This window comes from Clarias gariepinus, chromosome 11 (assembly GCF_024256425.1).
Source record: "Clarias gariepinus isolate MV-2021 ecotype Netherlands chromosome 11, CGAR_prim_01v2, whole genome shotgun sequence".
NCBI classification, from domain to species: Eukaryota; Metazoa; Chordata; class Actinopteri; order Siluriformes; family Clariidae; genus Clarias; species Clarias gariepinus.
The window spans coordinates 1394844-1405187 of NC_071110.1; the positions used below are offsets into that span (position 1 = coordinate 1394844).

At 38.8% G+C, this 10344-nt stretch overlaps 1 protein-coding gene across 1 annotated transcript; it reads right to left on the bottom strand.

The window, feature by feature from the left end:
- Positions 1-4901: 4901 nt before the first annotated feature.
- Positions 4902-9977, bottom strand: LOC128532689 (cytochrome P450 7A1). The gene is made up of 6 exons (XM_053506776.1): positions 9862-9977; positions 8054-8294; positions 7110-7720; positions 6202-6332; positions 5917-6095; positions 4902-5734 (listed from the first exon to the last, which is right to left on the bottom strand). Exons 1-6 carry the CDS (start codon positions 9942-9944, stop codon positions 5435-5437), a joined length of 1545 nt encoding a protein of 514 aa, XP_053362751.1. The 5' UTR covers positions 9945-9977; the 3' UTR covers positions 4902-5434.
- Between the last annotated feature and the right edge of the window lie 367 nt (positions 9978-10344).

A 10344-nucleotide genomic window follows, 5' to 3' on the forward strand; every position in this document is an offset into this window, starting at 1 on the left:
CCAGCCATAAAATATTACCTCGTTTATTTTCACCCACACTGTACAAACATGGAGGACGGTTTCCAAAATCATTTGAATAAACAGACTCATAACAGACTCATCACTTGTACACTGTTCGGTTGATATATGACGTAGTTTTAATTATGAAGTACATTTAATTACCTTAATGTTCAATATTTAATTGCAGCATTTTTTAAAGGCCAAGTTCAAGGAAACGTCTCTTCACTGTGATCATACATGAGCATATACATCTTCACAATAGCATGAATATCTTATTAAATGGGTGAAAAACTAAAATCATGAAACAATAATTGATTATAATTTATAAATTATTATAAACCCCATACTATGAAATTTACACGAAAAGAGTTTTCATTGAAAATCTATTTGGTATTGAAAGTATTTTGCAATTTCATGTGAAGCCTTTAAGTCTGTCATTGGTGTGACGCCTATTATAATTAAACTGTGAAAAACTTCGACTTAAAAACTGATTGCGTCTTATAATTAATATGTTTTGATGTAATTGAAAACCACACAATATTACAGATGGATGTCATTGTGTAAATTGTTATGATTTTTATCTAAATTTGTGTAAATGGTTTTACCAGGAAGAGAGTAACATTGATTATTAAATATATAAAAATGTGTAAATGCTTTAAGCTCTACTTCTTGTAGAGTTTAAAAGTAAGTTATTGCTATTGAAGAAGTTTTAGGTGTGAAAGAAGGAATACATTTCAGGAGACTTTTATCACCCAAATTACACTTTTTTGTAGAATGACCCGTAAAAACTTTAAAAATCACACTATTGATTTATTTGAAACAGATCAATTCAAATTTTTAATCTCACTCTTAAATATGAGCAGAGAACACGGAGTAAACACCCCCTTTATTCCTCTATATAATCACCTGATACACTAATGCGCCAGTGTCCCAGTGTTTCACTTCAACATTCGCAGTTCAGATGTTTTACTGCCACTACGAGTCTCATCACCGCACTGTGACTGAAGTCTTCTGTAAATGTCGATCGACTGTTTTACGGCTTCATTCAGCAGAAAGCTCATCACAAGTCCCGGATTGACTTGAACGCCCTTTTCTGATTCTGGCAGTAATTGAAGTGAAATATAAACATAAAGATGCTTCATACTAATAAATTTATGTTTTACAGCTTTTGTTTAAAATTCTTTAGCAACAGTTCAAAGTGTGTGTGTTTGCGTGTGTGTGTAAGTTTCAAACTTAAAAAAAAGCTTTGATAACCTGCCGATAAACTTTTGTCCTGAAACATTAAGCCGGACTGTCCTAACTTTTTTTTATCTGTGTGTGTGTGTGTGTGTGTGTGTGTGTGTGTGTGTTTTGAGTTTTGTAAAAATGAGCGACTCTGTTGTCTGGATTATCATCTTTTGAACCGTCAGTAACAGATGCAGCGAGGATGAAAAGACACCTCAGTTTCTCTTTTATAAACTTTATTTCATCAAATATACAGTACCTAGAGGAATGTATTTAAGAGTGTGTTGCAGAAAAGGTGTGTGTGTGTGTGTGTGTGTGTGTGTGTGTACTTATTACTTTTTAAATAAAAAAGTGTGTTAAGGTTTTTATGGTAAATGTTTGTTGTCCCTCTTGGCAGCGCTGCTTCCTGTCTGTTTGTCCGTCTGCACTCAGTGACTCTGACCCGGCCCGAGTTCAGCACAGTGCCGCGCTCCGCTGTGTTTTATACGCTCAAGCCTCTGTGTGTCTGTGTCTGTGTGTGTATTGTGAGGTAACTTTAGTCCAGCTTTTGCTTTCCCTTCACTGACCCTCTCTGTGTGCTGAACTCTAGTAACCCCAGACTCATGGCACACTGTTTATCTTTCAGGGTTCCAGAAAAACTCAATAGCCGGATTTACACAGTCCGCCGTTTAGACAGAGTCGCTTTATTACTGTATTTGTTCTGAGAGACACTCCTTGGTCCACTTGTCTGGTCAGGCTGGTGCCGGAGACGTTAGTTCACCCTTTAGCGACGCTCTTGATGACAGATAAACACTTTTACTGCTTTTTCATGATGACTTTTTCACTGTCATCATGAACCTCAAACGGAAATAAAAAATGTTTACTAATATGTAAAGGTCCAGAAAATCCAGAGTTCTTGGGTGATTTGATGAGAGACTTTTAAAATTCACAAATGAACCCCTGGTTCCATAAAACTCTTGAATATTACATAATGATGTGATTGCATTCTTATTGCTAAAACACACTTCTGTGGCTTAGGAACGCTGTTATAGGATCTCTACATTAAACACAACACTGAAGTTTGATAGATTCCAGGTATCGGTCCAGTTCGTCCAATTCCAGTTTGTCCTTGTGTGTGTGTAAAAAGACACATCTGATCACTTCAAAAAAAAAATCATTATTATATTATTATGGTATGGCATACCATATGACCTAAATGCTGACCTTAATGCTGAATGTATTCAGTCTGGATATAATGCTCTCGATGTGGCGCGGTGGCGTAATGGTTCGCACTATGGCCTCAAACCTCCAGGGTCATGGGTTCAATTCCCATCTCAGGTGTGTGTGTGTGGAATGTGCATGTTCTCCCTGTGCTTCGTGAGACAGTCAGTCCCACAGTACAAAGAAATGCAGATTAGGTTAATTGGCATTCCCAAATTGCCTGTAATGTGTGTGTGCCCTGTTATGAATTCTTCAGTATACCCCACCCCATGGGCTCCAGGCCCCCCGCGGGCCTGTACACAGGATACAGCGGTACAGACGCTAAGTGAGTGAATGAATGAATTTGAGTGTATTTGTCATGCTTCTTTTTTTCTTTATCAGTTTTGCCAGACAATAGTTTTTATTGCTGTAGACGTGTAAACGAATGGTGCAATCATAAAAAATGTCTCCCTGAGGATATTTAGACGTCTGATAAATCATTGCGTTTTTTTTATGAGACTCTACAGTCTGTTTTATCAAACCTGTAATTGTTAATTAAGTGTGTTGGCAGGTTTATTGTGTAAAGGGTGAAAGGTTACAGAAAGTGCACTTGCTGCACTTACATGCTGGAATTTCACAACAGTGCAATGCGGAGTTTAGATATCTGGAGGAATTTAAGTTAGAAGAATTAATTTGTCATTTGCTTTTCAACAAAACTTGTTTCTGAGTGAAACAAAACCAAGTTAAAGGGAAGAAATACTAAGAAATCATGAACTGGCTCCAATAACCAACTGGACTCCATATGAACTTCTCCACATCTCCTGTTCTACTGAACTTCCAGCCTCCTAACACACAGTATGAGTGCAGATTAATCCCTGCTATCTGTTATCATCCAGATGAGGATGGGTTCCCTGTTGAGTCTGGTTCCTCTCAAGGTTCCTTCCTATTACCATCTCAGGGAGTTTCTCCTTTAGCACCATCATCCTCGGCTTGTTCATCAGGAACGATCTGATCATTCTGATTCACACACACTCACATTCCATACAAACAATATTTTTTTTTATTGTGTAAAGCTGCCTTGCGACATTGACAATTGTTAAAAGCGCTATAAAAAACAAAATTAAAGAAGAAGAACACAGTTCTGAGAGTAAAAACTCCCTTTATGTCTCTAAATAATCCCCTGCTCCACTAATGCACTTATCTCAGTGTTTCACTAGAGCTTGGGCACAACTTCGGCGTAAGTTTTCTCAGTGCGCCGAGAACATGAAATGGCCTGAAATGCTGAAATGCCGGCCTCCCAGGAACTCCTTTAATGGCCCAAACATAAAGAAATGACTTCCACGGTCTAAAGACACGCACTGATGTGTGTCGCAAAATTATGATTTTGTGAGTGAGCATAAAAGTAACAAATACAAAGAAATGTCTGATTTTAAATTAGAAGAGATGAGATTGTTGGTCAGCCTGAGTGTGGACCGTCCCAGAGATACACAGCTGGAAATCCCGAAATCTATCAATTTTCTACTGTAACAGAATTATACAGTGGTTCGGTTTAAAGATAAGGCTAAAACCTCCCGGGAGTCACGAGCTGGTTGACCTCTGGGGTTTCTGAAAGACATCTTATGGTCCTAATGAATAACGTAAGTTAGTATCAAAACCCTTAAAGCTCAAGCGGCACAGATCCACACAGGTTAATGATGATAACACAAATACATACTGTATGTGCTTATATTGAAGCCTTGCCGATGTTTGTTAATGGGGAGGCTTCAGACGTCAAACTGTGTATTTGGGTTTTGTGAATATGGTTTTGGGGTGGAACAAAATTATCATTACTTTTATAAAGGGGAAAATTTGACCACTACAAAATGATGTCACAAAAATATAGAACTCCCAAAATAAGCATATTGTTATTATTATTATTATTATTATTATTATTATTATTATTTGTTTATTTTTGGCCACAGAAACAACCAAAAACCATAAAAACACCTGATCAAGTGTATTTGTGCTATTTATTTGCCTGTGTGACACATTTTCAAATTATTTGCTCAGACATGTTCGTGTAGTCGGTAAAAATAAACTAATTCATCATGTTGCCTATTTAGTGCTGAAAAAGGGGACACGTGACTCTACACTGCACAATCCTGAGCCCTGTAATAGGCTATGTTTATTATAAATCAGAAAAACAAATAAAGGTTAAAATGTTTTGAGCTTAAACAAAGATTTAATAGCTAAAATCATTTAAATGCATTCAGCTTATTAAGCATCTAAATTAAAGGGGTGTATTTACTTATGAGCTCAGGGCAGCTGTGCAGAAGGTAAACGTGTAAAAGACATGAGACATTTGGATAAATAGGAAGTATGGAAATATGATTAAAATAAGAATAGTGATAAAAGCGTAATTTTGCTTAAGTGCATTAATTTGAACCGGTTGTGGCTGCATTTAAGTATTTCTGAGCAGCAATGTATAAACAATATATGCAAGCAAGACACACACGAGCATGTTGTACTATCAAAAAGGTTTAATCGGATTCTCCAAAATCTTCAGATTCCTCAGAATTTTGCTCAAAGTTCATCAGAATTTCTCTTTTCTGCACAATACTCTATTTCTCTGTCTTACATTTAATGCAGAAACTCTTGGCTTGTGCAAGCAGTAAATATTACTGATAACATCGAGCAGAGACGTCTTACATTGCATTTAAGCGGCGTCATGATCAGTTCTTATAGGCTTAAACAAAACAACAAACAACAACACACATGTGACTTGAAACCAGGATACAGTAAATATTACATAATGTACAGCACACATTTCATTGCTATGGCAGCGAAGCGTAAATGAGGACAGGGTTAGGATTATCGTGCGGGTGAGGACGATCACTAATACTGGTGCGGACACAGGAAGATGGACTGCTGTAGATTTGATTGAAATGACAGGAGAAGATGTAAGGGTGTAAACTTTTAGACAGTTTTCAAGTCAAAGAGTTTTTTGTAACAATAATTTACACTATTTACAAGAACAGAATGTGACTTTGGCTTATTGGTTTTTGAGCCGGTATTTAAAGTCGACGTCATACGTAGGCTGTAAAATCCCGAGACCGGCACGCGACTGATCCAAAGGAGGAACTTTTACTTTAGGATCTAGAAGCTCCATGTCGAAGTAGGACAGCACCAGAGACAGGAACTGCTTAATCTCATGAACGGCGAAAAATCGCCCAGGGCATTTGGTGACTCCGGAACCGAACGGCATGTAGTAATAGCGCAGTTTACGTCCTCCTCGGTAGAAACACGTCTTCTCCTGGCCATTCTCGTCCAAGAATCTGTCGTACTTGTACGTCTGTAAGAGAGGAACACGTATTAATAAATGGAATCAGCGCGTCAACCAAAAAATCAAGCAGAGTTTCGATGCCATTGTAAGAAAACGCATCTTATTTATTTTCACATCTGGTGGAATGATAAGGCGATCATAAAGCTAAAATCATTATCAATTTGAAATCAAGACCATCACGCTGCACCCACCAGAGGATCTTCGTAGATCTCAGGATCGAAATGGAGCATTTGCGGATACAGCGCAATAACGTCATCTTTACGGATCCGGTACGATTCCTTGTTGTCCAGATGCAGCAAGAAGTCTGCTTTAGCCACCCTGACGTTTAGAGAGGCACTGGACAGCCTCATGGCCTCCTTTATGACACTGTCTGTGGGTGGAGACACCACAGGGACTTTATTACACACTTGTCAACACAGTAAACAAAACTGAATGTAGAATTTGCTCATTTTTTTAAACAAAAATAAAAATCATACCGAGAACTGGCATTTTGTCCAACTCCTCCCTGGTGAGCATGAGTCGAGGATCCCTGGGATCAACTTTCTGGTTGGATCTCTCGAAGATGTTCTTTACCTCCTCACTAGCTGCCTTCATCGCTTCTGGACATCTACAAACCAAGAACCAAGGCATTAGAGTCGATTATGGATTGAACAGAATCAGAAATTGAACTAGATTTAAGCTTTGATTGTGCTTGGAGATGCTCTACTGAGTTGAGTTCCTTAGATGAAAGTGACAAGGAACATCTTGTGTAACATCAGATCAAAATGTTTAAAATAACCTGGATGATTAAAAACGATTGCAACACCTGGGGTTGTTGAGTTTTAACTAAAATTGTTAATGGAATTGCAGGAAAGTCTTGAGTGAGTCTTAGTGGGTGTTCGCATGTTCTTCCCAGGCTTGGTGGGTTCCCTGGGTACTATGGATTCCTCCTACATTTCAAATACCTCCTCAGGTTGGCTAGTATTTCCAAATTGCCTATAGTGCATAGTTGATTTTGTGTGTGTTTAAACCATGCAGGGTGTTTCCTGGGATAATCATCATGGCCCCTGTGACCCTACAGGAACGTTGTTAAGATGCAATCATGCCAATGATGATGGCTCTGTATTTGTGCTATCTGGGATTCCACTAGATGATCAGAGTTAAAGATAAGATGTTCACTGAATAATCAGGTAGAGTAAAGATCTTTGCCAATAAAACTTGCCTGCAGTGAGCATTATCTCCTCTGCTTAGCGATAACTGAAGGGAGGAACTATTTATTTCAAGGATACCATGATAAGTCCTTCACCTGCGGTAAAGATCACTGCTGATAGATAACCCTGACTGCTATCATCAGTGTTTATACAGAATGACTACTGTGCTAAAAAGCTCTTTGCAGAAACGTTACCTGATCAGGTAAAAGAGGGTCCAGAAAGTTGCGGGTAACGTGTTGGCTTGTGAGGCCCACAGGATCGCGACGTGAGTCCTGGCTTTGCTCAGCTCGTTGAAGGTCGATAATGAGTCATTGAGCTGCATTCGCAGGGATATGAGGTCAGAGATCTTTGTGCGCTTGCTGAGGTTCTCGTGTAGCATGGTTTTGACGAGGTTCTCTCGCGCGCTGTGGCCGCTCTTGAACACGTGGATGGGGAGACCTGCGACAAGCGCGGGGAAAATCTTATCGAACTCCTTGTAGTTCTCCATAGCACTGAGGACCAGGGCTTTCTGGGCCTGCTGGCGTGCGATGGTCTGGTCTCCATCCAACTCCTTTCCGAACAGCGTGAGGTAGCCAGACTCAAACATAACTTTGTAGCAGAAAGCGAAGATGCCGTCGACTTCCCATTCAGAGCTGCCGGAGGATGCTTTGAGCATGTTGGAGTGCAGCATGACACTTTGTAGGTTCTCCATCATGGTTTCAATGAGAGAGGGAAGGGCTTCACCCTGTAGAGTCTTCAGAAAGGTCTGGTGAAGGTTCTCCGTGGTGTGGCCGTGACTCGGGTCCATGTTTTCATGACCGAATGCCTGTGGGAACAGAGTATCAGATGAGATAGATAGAAGGTTTGGAAGGGAAATGATGTTTATAAAAACTGGTTCCCTACTGTACATCAGCATTATCAAGATGCTTAAACATTCTCTGTATGACGGAGTTTTATCAAACTGAGAAAGGACAAAGCCACTGGCGACCCATACGTTCCACCATCGAGAGCTACAATTATCAGTAAGTGGAAGAACCCAGTGCATTCGATAATATGTCACTGTCACAACAACAATGAGAACGTATCTTAGTTCTTGCTAAACAAGACCATTTTCTACTTGTGACTTAGTTTCCATAAATTTATTTATTCATTTTTTCACCTTGGCAGATGTTGCGAAGTGAAATTTCTTCCAGTCCAGGTGCCTCCCTTGACGGATGACGCCGTGATAAGAGAACGGGTCGCAGAGGAAGTGAACGAATCGGCCGGCGATCTTACACGTGAAAATGTGGCCATATTTCTTCTGTCTGCTGCGGAGGAATTCCAGGGGGTTGGCGCCGAACTGAAGTGCGCAGCCCATGTACGGGATCCAGCCGTTCTCTACTGGAGGTTCCCCTGGCTGTCTGAAACATGTAGAACAATGAGGAGTGAGCTCATACCGCTGGATAACAACCTGCTTTAGCCAAGGGTTTGAATTTAAACGACCGCTTAAATGGACTTGAAGTGGACAAGAGGAGACGTTCTGAGATGTGACATCACTGATACTAGGCACAGGATGTTTCATGACGCTCTTATATAACGTCACGTCAGGAACTCGATCCAAACTGCATGTATTAGTGCACTGTATATATTATCTCTCTACACATTATACACTTACACAGACAATCTGATTGTTATTGTTTTGCATATTTAATATACATACTGTATCGGTCACGCAATTCTACTAATCATGCTTGTTTAAATCCCTAGTATCTCATACTGCCAAAAAATCTTAGCTATATTAGCTATAATTTCTTAAAATAAGATTACAACAAACCAAATATAAAATTATTAAGTTTATTACTTATTAAATGTTACTAAAACTGCAAGCTAAATCCAAAATGGTTTGTTCTTCTGGCAGAACATGTTCTTCTGTCAAGAAAGAAATTCATCAAAACTTCAAAATGAATCAAAATGAACAAGAGGCAATAGATCAAAACTTTTCTCACTTCGAGTTTTAGCCACAATTTCATTAGAAATACATTTAATAATGTTATATTTGTTTTGATGTAAACTTATTTCAAGACATTATAAATAGCATATTTACTGCCCGTAGCTCTGTTATATAATATTTATTTAACCTACACCTTGTAAGTTGCTCAAGGCTAATATTTGCACTGATGTTCAGTATATGTCCAGTGCTGTGTGCACGTCTGGTAGATGCTAAACTGCATTTTACTGCTGAGTATCTGTACTGTGCAATGAAAATAACATTCTATCTATCTATCTATCTATCTATCTATCTATCTATCTGTCCGTCTGTCTGTCTGTCTGTCTCTTTGTCTGTCTGTTCGTCTGTCCGTCCATTCTCCCCGAAGAACACCCTCTCCAGTTCAAAAAACGAAGTGTTAATTTAGATGAATTTTATGACGTCTGCATTACTGAGTGAATCGGGAAAGACATTTTACATTTCTGTAAAACTGCTTGTTTTGTAAAGATTCTCTGCACAATTTTTCAATTTCTTATGAAGTTGCAAGTTTTTTTATTTTACCTGATGCAATTTTAAAAAGCAAAATGTTCTCACAAACCAATTTGGCGTTGTTTAGTTTATTGCTGTTTACTGCTCTCAATTAAATATACTGTATTTTTTTAAATAAAAGATTAACTAATTTATTTTACAATTTTTTTATACGAAGCCTTTTCTGTTTTTTCTCAACCCTGAGGAACAAGAAATGCACATCACAGTTTAAATTTACATTGTATAAAAAAAAAAAATCAGGAATAATAAATAAACAATTATTTAGAAAATCAGTAATAATAAATTTGGTTTCATCGGTTGAGGAAGTGAACACTCTATACAGATTTAGCATTTCCATCATTTCAGATTGCAACACTCACCAAAACCTAATGCACATCCTTCTTGCATCATCAGCAGTGTATCTAACACACAATAATCCTAAATCTCTCCACTCTCAGATTATTTTTATTTACCTTGTGCGAATTCCCAGGACGAGCCAGAGGCAGCAGCAGAATCCCACCACCACGGCCCAGATGAGCGCGACACTTATCACCATGTCTGTAGCTGTCAATCTAATTGCAGAGGCTGTGATGAGACAGTCTGGCAAGTGTGCATACTTTCTCTGCTTTTATATGCTCCAGCATGAACCCCACACTTTGATGTCATATGTTTTGCCTTGCCATGCAAAAAAAAAAAAAAAAAAAAGACATTTTTTCAGGTCTCTAGGAAACCGAGATATACAGTACCTCTAGGAAATGAGTGTGTGGCCTTGACCGGAGTCCATGGACGAATCCACCTGAGGGTTAGCAAGCTGCACTTTGGTAACCTGCTGAGTTGGGAAATAACTTCAAGGTCTGAATAGTTTGAATACCAATCATGCATGCTGCAAATGATCAAAGGCTTTTTTCCTTTTTTAAAAGAAGCATAAAATGCTTTGACTAATAAGTACTGTTATT

What these genes read in the sequence shown, in the direction of transcription:
- LOC128532689 (XM_053506776.1), bottom strand. Translation starts at nt 9,944, where the DNA reads ATGGTGATAAGTGTCGCGCTCATCTGGGCCGTGGTGGTGGGATTCTGC. An exon ending in ACTTCGCAACATCTGCCAAG is followed by an intron (nt 7,721 to 8,053) that starts GTGAAAAAATGA and finishes CTGTTCCCACAG; the next exon opens with GCATTCGGTCATGAAAACAT. An exon ending in GGACAAAATGCCAGTTCTCG is followed by an intron (nt 6,096 to 6,201) that starts GTATGATTTTTA and finishes CTCCACCCACAG; the next exon opens with ACAGTGTCATAAAGGAGGCC.